Raw genomic sequence first — 19,186 nt, 5'->3', positions numbered from 1 at the left:
TCTTACATAGTGATGTCATTGTGGTCGTCTGACACATTGTAACTTGACTCTAATATAGTGATGCATTTTGGTCGTCTGACACATTGTAACTTGACTCTAATATAATGATGCATTGTGGTCATCTGACACATTGTAACTTGACTCTAATATAGTGATGCATTTTGGTCGTCTGATACATTGTAACTTGACTCTAACTTAGTGATGTCATTGTGGTCGTCTGACACATTGTAACTTGACTCTAATATAGTGATGCATTTTGGTCGTCTGACACATTGTATTGACTCTAACATAGTGATGTCATTGTGGTCCTCTTTGAGAAGGAAGGATAACTAAAACCAAGGAAAGGATTTGCCATCACCCTCCCATTTTTAACAGCTTTGTAGTACCCTAGAAGAATGAAAGATTTTGTTCTATCTTTACGTTTGATGTGTTTTGTATAACAAGACCCTGGGAATCCAATTCCCCTTAAGAAGTTGGAGGAATGGAGTTTTAAAGGGGGGCAAGGCGCTATGTTTAGGAGAACGGCCTCGAAAGTAGGAGGGATAACGTGTTCTGAAACTCACACACCACCAGCTGGTCCCGCTCTCATCCTCAAAAGGCGGGTGACGTCAGAGAGGTGGGCGGCGCCATCTGCCTCCGCCTTTGCGTCGCGGCCAATCGCCACGTGGGGGAGCTCCAGTTGCGCGACCGGAACTTCCGGGACTTCTGTGGAGACCCGGGCTTGTTTCGCTCTGTCGCGGGCCTGTGGGAGTGACCGGAGCGACCGGAGCCATGTGGGTCGCGTTGGGGAGGTCACTCAGCTTCTCTAGGAGTGGGTCGGAGCTGGCAGTTTGGAGAGGGAGCGGAGCCTTGGCGGCCGAAACCGAAAGTCGGTGGCCAAGCCTAGTGATCTGCCTCCTTCGAGGTCGTCCCTTGTGCCGGGGTCTGCATGGCTCTCCAGCCGTCTGCGGCAGTAAGAATTTGCTCAAGAAATTCGCTTCGAAAACCAAGTAAATGGGCCTAGCGTGGGGAAGGACGCCGTCCGTGGGCATAGTGCATAGAGAGCGGTCTAATGACCGAGGGATCCTGGGCAAGGCCCTCCCTCTCCCGCAGCCTCAGTTTCCTTTAGCGCCTCCTTAGTGCTTGTGGAGTAATGACCCATCTGTAGCGTCTGCCGTCCTATAGAGAGGGGTGTAAAACGCCTTGCAAACTTTAAAGCCTCATGTCCGTGCTAGCTGTCTATTTCCACACCGGAGATTTGACATCCAGGGTCTAGAGTTATTCTGGAGCTCCATCTTCTGACAGTTGAAGACTCACCAGCTCCTGGCTGCTTGATCCCAAGCCCCGCTCTTCAGTTTTAGTGTCGCAATCGAGCCCAGAAGCCATCTAGTCCAACGCCCCCTCCCCCGTTTTATAGACGGAAAACCGAGACCCAGAGGAAATGAGGGAACTTGCCTAGGGTCCCACAGGTAGTAGATAGAGAATTAAAAGGTTAAAATAAAGGGAGGCATTCCCCAGCAGCAGAGCCACAGCTGGTTTATTGGCTATACTGTATTAGGACGTTGAGCACGCTGTCCCTTTAAGTTGCAGTTGGTAGGAATTTGTAGAGATTTTAGTAAAGTATTTATCAGGTCCTCAAAATGTAAAATTTTGGGTACTCATGTGAGGAAACATTGGATTTTGAATACTTCTGCGAAATGGAAAAGCTTGAATGTTTACAATGGAAGACTTAAGTAGGTATTATTGGTACATTAATTAACTGTGGTTTATACCTGTGTTGGTCTAACTAATATTAACTCTAAACTGACATATATGAGATTAATAAAATAATAGCCTAATACTTTAAATCAATAGTTTGGGTCTGGGGACCTCTGAGGGGATCCTTAGATTCTTTCAGGGACCCTTAAGAATTCAGAATTGTTTTCATAATATACTAAGATGTTATGATTTCTAATACAGGAAATATCAATAGATACATAATCAAATGGAGTAGAAATAGTTAATTTTTAAGAGTGTAAAGAGTTCTTGAGACCAAAAATGTGCAGAACCTCTTCTTGGTGCTAAAATCTTTGTCTTCTACTAATCCAATTAGGGATTTTTCACTCCTCTCACCACTCCCCTTCCCCTCCCCCTAGCCTTCAGGATAGGACATTTCTGCTTTTAAGGTTCCAGCATTTTTTTTTTTTTTAATTAAAAGGTTCCAGTATTTAAGGAGCATTGTGAAAGAAGACAAATTTTGTCTTTAATACTTGATGTCATCTAAAGTGTAGTTGATAAGACACAAAAATCATGTACCAATTGTTTCTAAATAACATATTGGTTGGGTATTTAAAATGAGCATTTGTATGGCATGAGGAAACCAAAGGTGCTTGTTTTTAAAAAAAAAAAAAAACATTTAAAATAAAGGCAGCAAGTGGGAAGTTTATAGGGTTGGTCAAGACTATATCTAGAAGAAAACAGTTGAGTATGTTTACCTTTGGTCTCTAATGAGTCATAGTTCAAAGCCACTTTAGGGTCAGTAGGTGGCTTGGCATAAATCAGCTTCTTAAATTGACCCATCTGTGAAAGATGATTCTTCCTATCATTCTGTACCATTTTCTTACAAGTAGCAATTGTGTCAATATTTTAATATTGTAAAACTATCTTTAGGGTAACAAGATGTTTATTGTTTTTTCATTGGTACTGCTAGACACTATTCCGCCTTCATTTTTCAGGAGCTTTACAGAATCAAGTGAAAGATCTCTTATCATTTTAAAGCTGAGGTTCTGTGAATCCTATTAGTTAAGGTATCAAACATACTAGGGATACTTTAGATTGTTATCCAGTTTTAATAATGATAAAAAGGCATGCAGCTGCATATTTAAAAAAAAAAACTTACCAAATCTTCTAATGCCACTGACTTTTTAATTTTTATGAATAGAACCTAGATAATTTTGGGGAGTTTGGAAGAGAGGTTCTTGATAATTTTTTTCTGCATTTGTACAGTGAAATAGAACCAACTTAAAATTATTGAGACTTGTATCACTTTACTCCCTACTACTTTATAACTTTTTAATTAGAACCTTAGTAACATCTTATCTAAGTTTAGCTCTTTAGTTACATAGTTGGGGTGTTTGGACTTCTCAAAAGTCTAGTTATAGTCATTAAAAATGTTATCTTTCCATTTTCCCCACAGAAAGAAATTCTGGTATGAAAGCCCTTCCGTGGGACCTCACTTTGTAAGTAAAGGGTGCTAGTGATGATAAAATCTTAGGTCCCTAGAATCTAACATCTAGTAAAACTAGATAAGCCTGGATACTTTTTAAAATATATCATTCTCATTCCTCTGCATTTATTAGAACAAGGTTCTATTACTCACTTGCCTCTTTCGTGAGACAAGTATCTAAGTTAGTGGTCATTAGACAGCAAATGGAAAATGAAAATTTGCTCTTTTTGTTGAGAGCACAGGATTATTTACTTACAGTGTTTTCTGAAATCTAATTTCAGTTTAAGGAAATGTCATTGATTCAACTTAAAGCTGCTTAAGATATAATTAAGGAAATGTCATTGATTCAATTTATAGCTGCTTAAGATATAACTAAGGAAATGTGATTCAATTTATAGCTACTTCAGATATAGCTTCACACAGAAATTTATGCAAAGTACTGATGAATTAGACTTACAGATAGTCATGTCAAAGTAAATACAATGTTGGTGAGTGCTTTTATCTAAAAGGGTTACTATATATTAGTAACAAAAGAGTCACCTGTAAAATAAACAGCATTTTCTGACAGAAAGCCCAGTTGGACTGGTTTTTGTGGGCTGTTTCACATTTCAAGGATGTGTACAAATGCTAGTTGAGCAGTCCTTGATATCCTTATCTTTACATTTTGTAGGAGTTGAATGTACCAAGATATTTGTCATTTTCAACCTGTGTTTTCTTTTTCTCTTTAAAGACATATAATCCATCTAGCTGGGAAAGTCTAATGAAACGTTCTTCAAAAAAGACTAAAAAAGAAGACAGCATACGCAAGAGGACCCTGGATGGGGTTCTTTATCAGGCATTGTCAGACTTGATAGGTACCTTTGAGGTGAATCAAGATGTCTATGATCTGAATGTGGAATTTTCTAAGGTACATCATAGTGGTCACAATTTATGCAAAGTTGTGCTGTTGAAAGTTTCAGAACTCACATAGATTATGCATTAGGAATCCTCTCCTCTTACATTGACAGTTAACTATTTCATGCACAAAGACTAGTTGTAGATTGTGGTAATACTTATCATTTTAAAAAGAGAAAATTAGAATGTGCTAATGCAAGCACATGCATGAGTAGAAAGAGTAGAATACCAGGTGATGATGTGAGAGTAAGAGAAATCAATTTAAAAAAAAAAAAAACTCAGGTAAACTATTTCCTAAAGGTAGCTAGGTGGTCCAGTAAATAGAACATTAGCCTTGGGGTCAAGTAGACCTGAGTTCAAACCTGGCCTTAGATACTCACTAACTCTGTGACCTTGGGTAAGTCACTTAATCCTGTTTGCCTCAATTCTTCATTTGTAAAATGAGCTGGAGAAGTAAGTGGCTAATCCCTCTGATATCTTTGCCAAGAAAACCCCAAAGGGGTCATAGAGGTGTGGATGTGACTGAAAAGGACTTAGCAACAATAAAAATGATTTTCTACCATCTTTTTAAAGTGAATTCCCCCAAAGCAGTAAGAACACTGGGAAAAAAAAGATGTGTATGATAGTCTTTTTTTCTCTTTATTAGTTTGTACATTGTAAGTGTACTAACTGTCATGGTAGCTGAATATGGAGGAAATTAAGTGGTTTGTAGAAACATAGTAGTGACTGTATTAGGTGATTTCTTAGGTCCCTTCCAATTCTGTAATTCTTTGAATATAAAGAAGATATGGTTCTAACCAGCAAACATTAAGTGTTTATCATATGCCAGGCATTAAGAGACCCCAGTACTACATAGACCAAACCAAAATGGTCCCTGGTATCAAGGAACCTTATTGGAGGGAGGCCATTTGTCTGACTCTTTGTCAGACCTATTATTAATGGATCCTTGCTCAGAAATAGCTTGGACTACATGGGCTCTGAAGACTCTTCCAGTTCTTGAGCTTCTGTAAAATATTAAAGCTTTGTATATTTCATTATCTTCATTCATTAGTGCATTGCATTGTTTGTATTTTAGGAAAGTGGGAGAGTAAGAGTAGGATTAAGGATATGATTAAGGCATAATCATGAAGAATTGCTGTATTTAAGTTGTGAAGAGTTAATACTAGTTTTTGTTTCTTATTTACTGAAAGAGTTATTTGGACACACAGCTTAGGAGAACTGATACCTGACTAAATTAACTTTTTTTCCTGTTTTTCTGTTGGGTGGGATGGCGGTTTTTCAGGTATCTCTTGCCCCAGATTATTCAGCCTGTCGTGTGTATTGGAAGACATCCTTATCTGATGAGCAGAATGATCACATAGAAGTGATTTTACAGAAGAATGCTTCACGTTTCAGGTGCTACTATTTTGCTTTACATTATAGTTTTTGTTATTTGGATGAAAACCAGCTTCTAATTTGTGAATAAACAGAGTAAGCTAGCTAGAATAAGACAGTCATGATACAAACAAAACAACATGAGGAAAACACTTAAGTGGAAGTCTTCCTGATTAGAATATATGCTGGGACAAAGGCCATGCTATATATATATAGGAAAAACCACAAGTGGGCTGAAACATGACATCATTTTTAGGTCTTGAGTAGCAGTTCCATGGCAGGCTCATGCACAAGCAATGTAGGCATACCTGGATCCTGTGGGAACAGACTTCAAGTTGATTGTCTCACAGTGGGGTGCAGAATCAGGTGTGGTAGAACAGGATATAGGACCTGGTTCAGTTCACTTAGCTGGATTTTGAGCATGTCAGGAGAAGTGATAGTTGGCTCTCAGGTCCTTGGAAAATAAGGGAAACTCTTAACATATCTAAATCATATTGATTAATATGAAAATCATAAATCCCTCAGTGAACTGGTAAAAAAGTAGTGCTGGTCAAAGCCATGCTCTTTATCAGTAGATGAGAAAATCTAGGGTGCAAAGGATTGTTGTTATGTCAAACTCAGGGCACAGTGAGCTTGCTGGGCCTTACCTCTGGAAAACTGGGTGTTTCTAAAATATTCTGACATTTTCTTTCTGTATTAAAGTTCCTACAACATCCCAATGTTTTATTTGTAATTAAATTATCTTAGATTTTCCTTTATTAATTACATTCCCTTTTATGGAAAGTGTTAGTTTTGGCATTTCACAGAAAGCACTTTCTACTTACTGCTTTTATAATTTATTGTTTTCCTTAGGCCTAAAGTATGCAAATAAAGCATTATTAACTGGAATTCAATTCAATTAAATAGCTATGTTTTATTTGAAGATGAAACAGTGTTTAGATAAAATGGGGTCTTATCCAACTCAACTAACTATAGACTTCAAATATTCAAAAATTCGTATTTTACACTACTTTTAGGTGAAAGGAGCAAATTTCAAGAATATAGGTTTATATAGAGCATTTAATTTTTTAAAAAGTAACTTCTATGCAACATCATGGGGTAAGCACACTGTTGTACTTTAATAGTTTCAGGTATGTATGACTCTTCATAACCCATTTGGGATTTCTTGGCAAAGGGAATGGTTTGCCATTTCCTTTTCTAGCTCATTGTGCAGTTGAGGAAACTGAAGTAAACATGGTTAAGTGACTTGCATAATGTCACACTGCTGGATTAACTTTTAAATTTTAAAATTCAATTTAAATATTTAACTTTCCAGTAAATAGCTTTAATTAATTTCTTTAAATATTGAATTATTTGATTTCCTTGCTGTTCAAGGGACTTTCAAAATTCTTCTCCAGCATCACAATTTGATATTGTCAATTATTTAGCTTTCAGTTTTCCTTATAGTTCAACTTTCATAGCCATATGTTGCTACTGTAAGAACCATAGTTTTGACTAAATGGACTTTGTTGACAAGGTGATGTGTCTGCTTTTAAGTATGCTGTACAGTTTTGAGATAGATTTTCTTCCAAGGAACAAGCATCTTTTAATTTCATGGCTGCAATCACTGTCTAGTTTGATGTTTGAGCCAAAGAATACAAAATCTGACATTACTTCCATTTCTTCTCCACTTATCAGGAAGTGATGGAACCAATTGCCAGGATACTAGGGTGCTGTGTTTTGTTTTGTTTTGTTTTGTTTTTAATGTTAAGCTTCAAGCCAACTTTTACGTTCTTCTCTTCCTCATCAAGAGGCTTCTTAAATCCTCTTCACTTTTTGCTATCAGAGTGGTGTTATCTGCATGTCTGAGATTGTTGACATTTCTCCTGGCAATTTTTTTCTGGCTTTTGATTTATCTAGCCTGGTATTTCACATGATGTACTCTGCATATAAGCTAAATAAAGTTAAATAAAAGTGATAATGTGCAGCCTTGTCATATTCCTTTTCTGATCTTAAACCAATCAGTTGTTGCATGTTCATTTCTAATTGTTGCCCTCATAATGGGTTCCTCAGATGACAAATAGGTTGATGTTACTCCTATCTGATTGAGGACTTGCCATATTTTGTTGTGAACCTTACAAGCAAAGGCTTCAGTAAGTGAAGCAGAAGTCGATGTGTTTTTTTTCTGGAACTCTCTTGCTTTCTTTGTAATCTGGTGTAGTTCCTCTACTTCTTTGAAAACCAGGCTGGTCTGGTAATTCTCCATTCACATACTGCTAAAGTCTAGTTTGTATAATCTTAAGTATATTATCTTGCTGGCATGTGAAATGAGCACCATTGTATGGTAATTTTAGAATTCTTTGGCATTGCCTTTTTTAGGCTTGAATATTAATTGATCTTTTTTCATCCAGTGGTCATTATTGTTTTGCTGGCATCTTGAGTGCAGCACTTTAATAGCATCATCATTTAGAGTTTCTCTGGAGAAGAAAATGACAAACCTTGCTGAGAAAAATTATTGAATACTAATAAAATGATTAAAAAAAAGAAGATGCTATTTGTAGATGAGCTCCTAAGGTCAGAAGGTATCCAGTATTCTGTTAGAAAATAATAGAGGACAACTAGAGATACCTCCAGTACCAATGAAATGACTGGGCAAAAGCCTAAAGGAAACTCAGTTGCAGATACTTCTTGTGATGATTAGTTTCACATGGAAACCTGGAATGTTAAATCTGTGAACCATGGAAGCTGGATGTGGTCAAACAGGAAATCAATTTAATATCAACATCTAGGGTGTCAGTTAACTTAAATGGACAGGAATGGATAAATTTAATTTAGATGATGACTACATATAGTACAAATGAACCTTAGAAGAAATGGAATAGTTCTCATAGTCAGTAAAATGATGAGAATAGAAGTACTAGAGTATATTCTCAAAAATGACCACTATGGTATCAGTTTAAATCCAAGGCAAACCACTTACATCACAGTAATTCAAGTCTATTCTCCAACTACTAGTGGCAAAGATGCCAAAGTTGCTCAATTCTGTGAAGATCTATAACACCAAAAAATGATGCCATGTTCTTCATAGGAGATTGGAATTCTAAAGTAGGACATCAAAAGAGAATTAATTGGAATAACAGACAAGTTTGGCCTTGGAATACAAAATGAAGCAGGGCAGAAGCTAATAGAATTTTGTCAAGATTTGACTCACTGGTCATAAATACTCTATTTTTATCACCCCAAAAAGGCAGCTCTACACATGGACATCATAGGCAGTCAACATAGAAGTCAGATTGATTTATATACTTTGTAGTCAAAGTGGAAAAGCTCTATATAATTAGTTAAAACTAGATCTAAAGCTAACTGTGGCTCAGATCATGAGCTGCTTATTGCAGAATTCAAATGTAAATGGAAGAAAACCATTAGACCATATAGTTAAGACCTAAACAATAGCAATACATTGGTCATTTCTGAAAATATATACCTTATTCTATACCTGTAATCTATCACCTATAATAAGAGAAGGAAGGCATACTTTGAAATCACAATTGGTTCAGTAGTATTTTCTTTTAGATTATTGTGGTAATTAGGTAAATCATTTATGTGATTCTGTTTACTTCATCCTGCACAATTCAAATATCTCTCCAGAGTTATCCTGGGAACAGCTTAAAATGTAAAAGCATCCAGAACTGAACAAAGTCTCTTTTACCTTATCCTCTTTCCTTTTCCAAACATCACTATTTCTAAGTTACCATTATCCTTCTAGGTTCATCACCTCAACATTATCCTGGACATCTCATTATCCTTTTCTCTACATATATAAACAGTTACCGTATCTTTCTATTTTTATATCTCTACAACATGTTTTAATATATACTTTTTCCTTTCTGTTCACACAATATCCACCCTAATTTAGACTCTTTTAACTTCTTGCTGATTGCTAGAGCCCTCTAATGTTCTCTCTGCCTTAACTGTCTCACTCCTCCAGTCTATCTTACATGTTGTACTGTATTGTGTTCTTTAAGCACAAATCTGACCCCTATGCTCAGCTAACTCTAGTAGTGTTTCTCTTAGAACTTTTCATTGGGCGGTAAGAAATTATGAATAGGGTGAATTTAGAAATTGTTCCTTTCCTCAGACCTGAGTTCAAATCTGGACTCAAATACTACCTAGCTTTGTCACTTTAGATGAGTGCCTTATCCTTTTTTGCCTCAGTTTCTTTTATTGTAAAATGGGATAATAAGAACATGTAATTTTTAGAGTTGTCGTGAGAATTAAATGAGATAATTCTGTGTTATTTGAGTTGAGCCTTAAAGAAGACTATCTAGTCTTAAGTCATATCATTTTTGTGGCTTCATCTATATAGGACTGAATTAGTTTTCTGGTCTTTTTTAGTTCTAAATTCTGTGATCTAGTGAATTCTGCATTATTCATTTAATTTTGAATAATGAAGTTTTTTAAACTGAGTTTTATAGAATTATTGCCAATAAATATTTAAATTGGTAATATCTTAATTAAAAGGCTGAGTTAATTAAAAAGTTGTTGAGTTTGATACAGCGAAGGGCACAGTGTTAGGTGCTGGGCCTTGAGTCAGGAAGAACTAAACTCCAACCTGCTTCAGAAAATATCTGTGTAACTCTGACTTTATCACTTCAGCTCTCTTTGCTTAAGTTTCTTCAACTATAAAAAGTGGGTAATAATAAGCACCTGCCTCATGGGATTGTGAAGATCAAATGAGATATTTGTAACATATCAGCACAATGCTTGACATGCTTATTTTTTCCTTAATATAGGTCAGTGTTTAACATGATATAGAAAACTCAGTTGACCTTCAGTAAGGCATGATTTTGAATATGGGTTTTGATAATTCCTTGCTCTGTTTTTGTTGCTTTACCTGAGTTTAAAACTTGCATTAATTATGCCTCAGAATTGTTTTAAGAAAAATCTTTTCAAAATCTTAAAATATTATAGAAGAAATTATATAAAACATATGAATTTTTGTTATAAAATACTTTTAAGGGGCCTAATTTTTTTAAAACTAGTGATTATGACTCTGCATAATAATCTTTTTCTCATGTCACAGGGGACTGTAGGAGACATTTTTAGCTTGACATTTTAGTTCTAGAGGGTTAGAACTCTAAACTAATTGATTATGACTGATTGTAAGTCATAATGTGCTTTTTTTTTTTTTTTTTTAAACACCATATATCAAATGTCATGGAAAAACTGAGGAACTCTTTGGATCTTCTGTTCTTTTTAGGCATCTTTTGATTACCCATCAGATCCTAAGAAATGTTCCTCCAATAGTATTTATTCGTGATAAAGAAAACGCAGCAGTAGCAGAGGTAAGTAAAATTGTAGTGTGAATTTTATTTTGTAAATATATTGTTCTCCTTTCTAGGAAGTTGTAGGGTGACTTTTTCAATCTTTCCTTGAAAAAATAATTATGCAGACCTGGAAATTTGATAGGAACAAATTAAAAGAACTTGAAATTGAATCTGTTGATAATTAAATTATTCTCCCCAGCCTTTTCCAGAACATAGATCTAGAACTAGATTATAGGCTATAATCCCCCATTTTTCAATTGAAGAAATTAAGACCCAGAGAGATTAAGTTACTTGCTTAGGGTCATACAACTAGTAACTGATTTCCTTCTGATTCCAAGTCCATTTGTATTTTAATGTAAAGGAGCCCTATCCTTTCTACCAAGCTGTTTCAATTAAATGGTGATCTAGTTTTCATTTTCTTAAAGTCTCTTTTCATTCATTTGACAAATTGGGTTTTTATTTATTTATTTTAAAGTTGAATATCTGCTATGTATAAAATACTGACTTGGAATTTAGACAAGGGATACTGCCATTTCAGCTTATATTGGTAATAGTGGACAGGCTTGAACAGCCATAGAAAAAGGGAAGTGGCAACGTTTTCTCCTCCTCATTACAGTATAACATTTGAACTTATCAATAATGACTTAGTGAAAGAACCAACCTTTTTTTAAAAAAATTTTTTAAATTTTTAATTATATCTTTTTATTGACAGAACATATGCATAGGTAATTGAACATATGCATAGGTAATTTTTTACAGTATTTTCCCCATGCACTCATTTCTGTTGCAACTTTTCCTTTCCCTCTTTCCACCCCCCAACCCAGATGGCAGACAGTCTTATTTATTAAACATGTTAAAGTGTATACTAGGTACAATATATGTGTGCAGATCCATACAGTTCTCTTAGAACCAACTTTTTTTTTTTTTTTTTTTTTTTTTTTTTTTTTCTGAAGCTGGGGTTAAGTGACTTGCCCAGGTCACACAGCTAGGAAGTGTTAAGTGTCTGAGACCAGATTTGAACTTGGGTCTTCCTGAATTCAGGGCTGGTGCTGCTCTATCCACTGCACCACCTCACTGCCCTAGAACCAACCTTTTAAAGCTAATCCTGTTCCCTTTTTAGAGACCTCTGTAGAAAATTCCAGTTTTGCTGTAGACTTACAAAGTTTATGAGAATTGTGCTAAAAGTGACAGGCAAGATAATTTTCAGTGTGTGACTTTTGGCATAATTATTAAATTTTGCCTTTAATAACTGCTGCTGATGATAATGGTACAGCCTTCCCAGAAATGTTTGCATTTTAAAACAGAAAAAATGAAAAAAAAAAAAAAAAAAAAAAAAAAAGCTGCCTTGCTTTCTCCATTTGAAAAAACAAAGACTCCAATCAAACCCTTTTAATTTCCTTCTCTAGTCTTGCAAGGATCTAGGTTCTTAGTTACGATATTCTATAGATGAAGACTAATGATATATCAGTGATCTGGAATTTCTTTGGTGTCAATATTCCTTCCACTTAGATTTCAAGTCCTTTATAACTTAATAAATGGTCCTTGGAAATTGTTGACTAAGTTAAAGATGACCAACTAAATTTCATTGGGTTGGTTGTCATCCAACAGATACATAAACTATCATCACACCTATATTTGAAGCTTTCCCAGCTTTTTAGAATCTGCCAAAATTTGTGCTGCATTAGCATATCCTTGGAAAACTTAATATCAACTGCCTGTCAAACATATCAAGAAATGACATTCAAATATGTCTTTAGTGGAAGTTGATTATAACAACTGAAATAAATTTCTTTTGAAATTAAAATTTCAAAAATGTTACTTGTAGAGAACAATTTTGATGAAATATGTTTTTCCTAAGCATTGAAACCTGAAATTTTACAGTTGGTTTGGCATTTGTTAAATAATGCTGAGATACTGATCTAATTCAGGCATTTTCTGCTTTTCAAAGCAATAAATTTGTGGAAAATGTCTCAAGATGAATCACCATAAAGTGAAACCCTGTTTTTAGATTTGGTCATCGCTGGAAACTAGTTGAGAAAGGTACTGAAAAATGACACAGGCCTTTATTGGGCAACCAGTGAGAGGGTTAGTGAAATGGGATAAAGTAATCTGCCTCTTGTCCTTTGTTGCCTTAAAATACTTTGCAGATGTGGTCTAATCTATGTGTGGTCATTGATTGCCACCTGTCTTCCTTGTAGTCAATTTATTTTTCAATTTTAAGCAAGGCTATACAACAAGTTGGTAATAGTGTTTTAGCATAAGAGTCATATTTTAATGCCTTCATAGTCATTCATTTGCATTGCTTCTTTTATAAACTACTCAATAGCCTTTGAGCTCACAAGAAAGAGCTGGGGGATATTATGAAAGGAAAGATGTAATAGCAGTATTTGAAGTATTTTTCAAAAATACTTTAAACAATTAAGAGAAATACTAATGGAAATGAATAAGGCTGCATATGAAATAATTCAGATGATTCAATACTTCATAGAAAGTACTGAATAATCAATAAATATTTATTAAGTGCCTACTTTGTGCTAAAGGTTCAAGGAAATAGTTTTTAAAGCCTGGCTGTTCCTCAGAAAGATTAACACTTGAGTCCATTTTAATTTTAATAGCATTATTAAAATTTATAAGTGATTTTATTTATTTTTAAAATACATGCAAAGATAGTTTTCAATATTCACCTTTGAAAAACCCTGTGTTCCTTCAATGCTATATGAAGATGTATTCTGATGGAAGTGGATATCTTCAACATAAAGAAGATCCAACTTACTTCCAGTTGATCAATGATGGACAGAAACAACTACACCCAGAGAAGGAACACTGGGAAGTGAATGTAAATTGTTAGCACTATTGTCTGTCTACCCAGGTTACTTATACCTTCGGAAGCTAATACTAAACGTGCAACAAGAAAATTGGATTTACACACATATATTGTATCTAGGTTATACTGTAACACATGTAAAATGTATGGGATTGCCTGTCATCTAGGGGAGGGAGTAAAGGGAGGGAGGGGATAATTTGCAAAAATGAATACAAAGGATAATGTTATAAAAAAAATTACTCATGCATATATACTGTCAAAAAAATTTTATAATTATAAAATTAAAAAAAAAAAAAAAAAAGAAAATCCCTATGTTCCAACTTTTCCCTTCTTCCTTACTCCCCTAGATAGTAAGTAATTCAATATATGTTCAACATGTGCAATTCTCTCTGTCTCTCTCTCTCTCTCTCTCTCTCTCTACTCTTATTATTTAGAAATTTTTTTCTTCTACTTTAAACGTTCCTTGGCTGTGGAACCAAGCAAAACAAGTCTGATCTCTTGTTCATAGGGATGCCTTTTTCATACATGAAATGTCTCACAAGCCTTTTTCATATGTGAAATGTCTCTTAAGTCCTCTCTAAATTTTCACATCCCCAGTTCTTTCATTTAATCCTTTTATGATATTTTATGATATAATCTCTAATATTCTGTATAGTTAACTATTTTTGGACATGTTCCAGAAGGTCCGGAAGTGTGATACTTGGCTCTGAACATAGTATTCAAACCAGGTATTTTCTGATCTTTTTAAGGTACAAAAAAATGATCATACTCCTCTTCCTGGACACTTGGCTTTTCTTAAGGCATTTTAGGAGCTTTTGCTTTTTCTTTGCTGCCATAGTAGATTGTTGACAAACAGAACTTGTAGTCCATTAAGCTTTCCAATCTATTTCAGACCACTCTCCCATCTTGCACTTTTGAACATTTTTTTAACTGAAGCATGAGGATTTATATTTATATTTATATTAAATTTATATCTAAATTTCATCTTATTAAATGAGGCCAATTGTTGTAGCCATTAAAAAGCTTTTGGGTCCTGATTTGTCATCTACAAATTTGATAAGTATGTTATTTCTGCCACTGACCAAGTCATGTATTACAATACTATTGTAATACTACAAAACAGCATATAAGGCCTAGAACAGATTCTAGGGACACTTTTTGGAAATTTTTTTTTTTTTAATCAAAGCTTTTTATTTTCAAAATCAAATACACGGATAATTTTTCAACATTGATCCTTGCACAGTCTTGTGTTCCAAATTTTCCTCTCCTTTGTCTCATCCCCTCCCTTAGATGGAAAGTAATCCAATATATGTTATACATGTTAAAATATGTTAAATCCAATATATGTAAACATATTTGTATAATTATCTTGCTACACAAGAAAGATTATATCAAAAAAGAAAGAAAATGAATAAGAAAACAAAATGTAAACCAACAACAAAAAGAATGAGAATGTTATGTTATTAGAAATCTTTTTTGAAGTTGACATTGGCTTTTGTTGTTGTTGTTGGATTATTCAGAAAGTTCCAAGTGGTATTTAGGGTGTTTTGGGAGAAATAATATTTTTGGTTTGAGTCTTTGACTTCAAGCCCTTTTTAGGGTTGCTCATTTACCTTTGATATCACCCAGCTCTCACCTGTGACTCCCAGAAATTGTAGCATGCATGGTAGATATATTCCAGCAAAACTTTCTTGGTATATGGGCTAAACCAAGTTGAAGGTAATTGACAGGACTCCAACCCATCTAAGTTAAGGAGATTGTCTACACCAAGCATGTCAAGACTTCCCCTGGCAAAATAGTCAAGACAAGAACAATTTGTTCCAACAGCCATGAAGGCAGCTGAAGCAGGCACTATTGTGCTTAAAGCTTGGTTAGACAGAAGAGGCCAGGATTATATTGCATCCCAGGCTATTGGCAGTCATCCTGATTTTTGTCTTGCCATTGGACTTCATTAATTCTGGAAGAGAGAATGAGGCTGATGAATTTGTACAATTCTGCTTCACTTAATTGCTGCAATTCACTTTGATTCAGCTTCATTTAATCCAGTTCACAATTAAGTCAGGACCTCACCCTCATGATGTTATTGGTCCTCTTTGAAAACAAAGGATCAACAGCAACAGAAATGTGCTAGAGTTTTTGTCAGGAATTGAAGTTCAACTTAGCAAGTTGGGGTATGTAGACTTAACTTTCTCTTTAAAAAAAATTAGGACATTTATTATTTCTTCCTCAGAATTTTCCAATACTCTTCATTTTTCAAAGACTGTTGATAGCCATTCAGCAGTCACAACTGCCATTCAGAACCCTTTGTGTAGCTTTTCTTCCAGCTCTGTAAGGTTCTGGTTTGCTTTCTGGAAGTCTTTGGACCAGCCTTCGTTTCAGCAGAATAATCATCACAAGAATAATCAGGAATAAAATCCAAAATCTTTATTATCTCCTTCACAGTGTCTCCTTCGTCTGGGGCCTGGGCTAGCTTTCTGGAGGCCCTCCAGAATGGGTCTTGGTTTCAGTGGAGGATCTCTATCTTGAAGTCTGTCTCTGAGTTTGTCCCAGTTTATATACTCTATTACAATTACATCATTACAGTATACTGAGTATAAGCCAATCATTATATCACTAGGGAACCATTATTTGTAGTAAGATTAAATCAGTCATACTGAACTAGAGAACTCACATGCTAAACTATATAACCATTGTCAATTCCACTGAGTTAACACCTTGATGTAGGTTTAAATCAATCATACTGAGTTCCTGCCTTTTACACAGTTCCATTCTATAAACTTTTCCACCCCCTGAGTAGCAATTTGTCTTACCTTGATGTTGTCCCTTCTCCTTCAGTCTCTTTCTCTGATTTAAGAGTTCCTGCTTGGGACCATCCTTTTGGGAAGCACTCAGACTGTAATCACTTCTCTACTGGTTCTACTCTTGATTCTTTGTACTTTCCCATCATTTATCCTTCTTTCCCTTTCTTGTCCATTTTAAGGGTTGTTTTTCTCTATTGAAATGTAGAGTAACTAGGAGATGACTATGGACTACTACATAGAATTCCCAATCCCTCTAATTTTGTTCGCTTCCATTTCGGATTTCCTTCACAGGCTAATTGTACACTTTTTCAAAGTCCGATTCTTTTTGTACAGCAAAACAACTGTTTGGACATGTATACATATATTGTATTTAATTTATACTTTAACATATTTAACATGTATTGGTCAACCTGCCATGGTGGGGAGGGAGGGAAAAAATTAGAACAAAAGGTTTGGCAATTGTCAATGTTGTAAAATTACCTATGCATATATCTGGTAAATGAAAACAACTAAAAAAAAAAAAAAAAAAAAGAAAGAAAGAAAGAAAGAAAAGAAATGTAGAGTAAAAATAATAGTTGAGTAATTCTGCTGTCTCTCCATTGCCTGTTTTCATCATGTTATCTACCTTAAGCAGAAGTCCTAATCTGGTTTTGTTCCTCCTTTTAAATAAAACACAAACCAAAAAGAGGTCATTTAGATTGTTCTTTCATTAGTAAGTGAACAGGTCTCAGGTGTATTGGTAGCAATAAATTATAAGTGTTGAAGCCAAATTTGAACACAGGCCTCTCTTAACTTAAAGCCTAATGCTCTTTTCATTAAATGGTATCAAAATGTAGGTAACTTTGAATTTATTTTTCAGGTAAATAGGTTACTGGAAATTGCTGATTTTGGACCCCCTGATGAAAAAGATTTGACACAAAATGACCCAAGGTAAATAAGCTGATATTTCTTCTCATGTTTAGCTCAATTGAAGACTGTTTTTACGTATGTCTAATGTTCCTAATTTCCAGTTGTACTAGAAGTATAATATTTTTAATATTTTGATGTAGTATTCTTTTCATTTACATTGTTGTAGTTACTATGTGCATTGCTTTTTTGACTCTACTTACTTCACTCTGCATCAGATCATATAGATCTCTCTGTGCTTCTCTACATCCATTACATTAAACATTTCTTACAGCATTCCATTGCACTCATGTATCTTAACTTGTTTAGCCATTCCCCAATCAATGGCCATCTACCTTGTTTCCAATTCTTAATTATCACAAAAAATGCTGCTGTAAATATTTCAGAATATATAGGGACTGGTTTTTTATTGATTGCTCCCATTAATGTAGTCTCGGGTTCAAAGAGTTTGGACATATAAGCATTTTATTTGCATAATTCCAATTTGCTTTCCAAAATGGTTATACTATTTTACAGCTCCACCAGCAATGTATTAGTACACCTATAATTCCACAATTCTTCCACCACTTTTGGACAGTTTGCAGGGTGTGAATAGTTTCCCCCCCCCCTTTTTTTTTTTTTTTGCTTTGTTATTTCTGTATTTATTATCTGTCTAAATTTTTCTTTACTTGGCAAAAATTTAAATTATTGTTATACATGAAAAAAAAATTTCAAGTAAGCTGAAGATATTTTATATGTGTATATAAGTAATAAAGATTTTTAAAAATATTTTATTTTTCCCCCAATTACATGTAAAAACAATTTTAATAGTCTCTTTTTCTTCAGATTTTGAGATACAAATTCTCTTATTCTTTCCTTCTCCCTCATTGAGAAGGCAAGCAATTTGATGTAGGATGTACATGTGTGGTCATGCAAAACATTTAATGCATTTAATGAGGGTATTGAGTGGCTCTGGGGAAATTAGGCTCAGCAAAATCACATGTATGGTCATAAAGTATTTTCATGTGGAGATGTTTAAAATTATTTTGTTATACCATTGATAAATGATTTCTTTTTTTCTCCTTAAATTTGTAGTGAATGTAAGACATCAGTAACCTCTGTACCATCTCATATATCAGAGTGCACCATTCAGCCAAATCTTTTTGGAATTGACCATGAGGCACTCCACAAGCAGATAATGGAGTACAAAAGAAACAAAGGGAAAAGGCATGATGATATAAGCATTGGAAGGGCAGAGCAAGAACAGGAACAGGTATCTATGCTGCAGAAGCAAGTGAAAAAGAAAATGAAGAAGGCAAAGCGTTCCATGGATGATGACATTACGCCCCAGGATTATTTACTCAACAGATATTGTGATCAGCTGGACAAGAATGATACATTTATGGAAGAATATAAAGCAGAATTTGAATTGCAAGAAGCATTAGAGAAATTAGAATTAGAGGATAACAGTGTTTATAAGGAACAGAGTTCATTAACTACAGATCTAGAAGAAAATAAACTTAAGTGTTAACTTTTCTGATAATTTTTTAAAAATTTGTTTTGGTTTGCTATTTAACATTAAACTAGACCTAAAAATCTACTCCTGTGCTATCATTGTGCACATTATTATATGTGCATTATTATGCTCCTATTTTAAAAATTAAAAGTTTTCCAAAATTGGGAAGTCAGTTAAGAAGACACATCAAAAATTTCAGGGAAGACTAGAAATAAATTGGGCAAGAAAATAGATTATTTCTTCTGACCTAAGCTAATTTATTACCATTCTGTTACAGAGTTCATTAAAAGTGTATGACTCATTCATGGATTTAAGCCTACTTTACTACATATAGAGGACATAGAAGATTGCTTTTTCTCCTTTTCCCTCTGTTGTTTTAATCATTTTAATTGAAAAAATATT

At 34.6% G+C, this 19,186-nt stretch overlaps 1 protein-coding gene across 1 annotated transcript; it reads left to right on the top strand.

Annotated features, from left to right (window-relative positions):
• Positions 1 to 670: 670 nt before the first annotated feature.
• Positions 671 to 18,868, top strand: RBFA (ribosome binding factor A). Its single transcript, XM_074273163.1, has 7 exons — positions 671 to 989; positions 3,155 to 3,197; positions 3,915 to 4,091; positions 5,361 to 5,473; positions 10,692 to 10,776; positions 17,243 to 17,313; positions 18,364 to 18,868. The coding sequence occupies exons 1-7, from the start codon at positions 772 to 774 to the stop codon at positions 18,797 to 18,799; spliced, it is 1,143 nt and encodes a 380-aa protein (XP_074129264.1). The 5' UTR covers positions 671 to 771; the 3' UTR covers positions 18,800 to 18,868.
• Positions 18,869 to 19,186: the final 318 nt, after the last annotated feature.

This window comes from Sminthopsis crassicaudata, chromosome 1 (genome assembly GCF_048593235.1).
Source record: "Sminthopsis crassicaudata isolate SCR6 chromosome 1, ASM4859323v1, whole genome shotgun sequence".
NCBI lineage: Eukaryota > Metazoa > Chordata > Mammalia > Dasyuromorphia > Dasyuridae > Sminthopsis > Sminthopsis crassicaudata.
The sequence above is the reverse complement of the archived record's forward strand: the minus strand, read 5'-3'. Positions and strand labels throughout refer to the sequence as shown.

Excerpts from the sequence above, each read along its gene's own strand:
- RBFA (XM_074273163.1), top strand. The coding sequence starts at position 772 with ATGTGGGTCGCGTTGGGGAGGTCACTCAGCTTCTCTAGGAGTGGGTCG. Across the intron at positions 990-3,154 it reads AAATTCGCTTCGAAAACCAA|AAAGAAATTCTGGTATGAAA; the intron begins GTAAATGGGCCT and ends TTTTCCCCACAG. Across the intron at positions 3,198-3,914 it reads CTTCCGTGGGACCTCACTTT|ACATATAATCCATCTAGCTG; the intron begins GTAAGTAAAGGG and ends TTCTCTTTAAAG.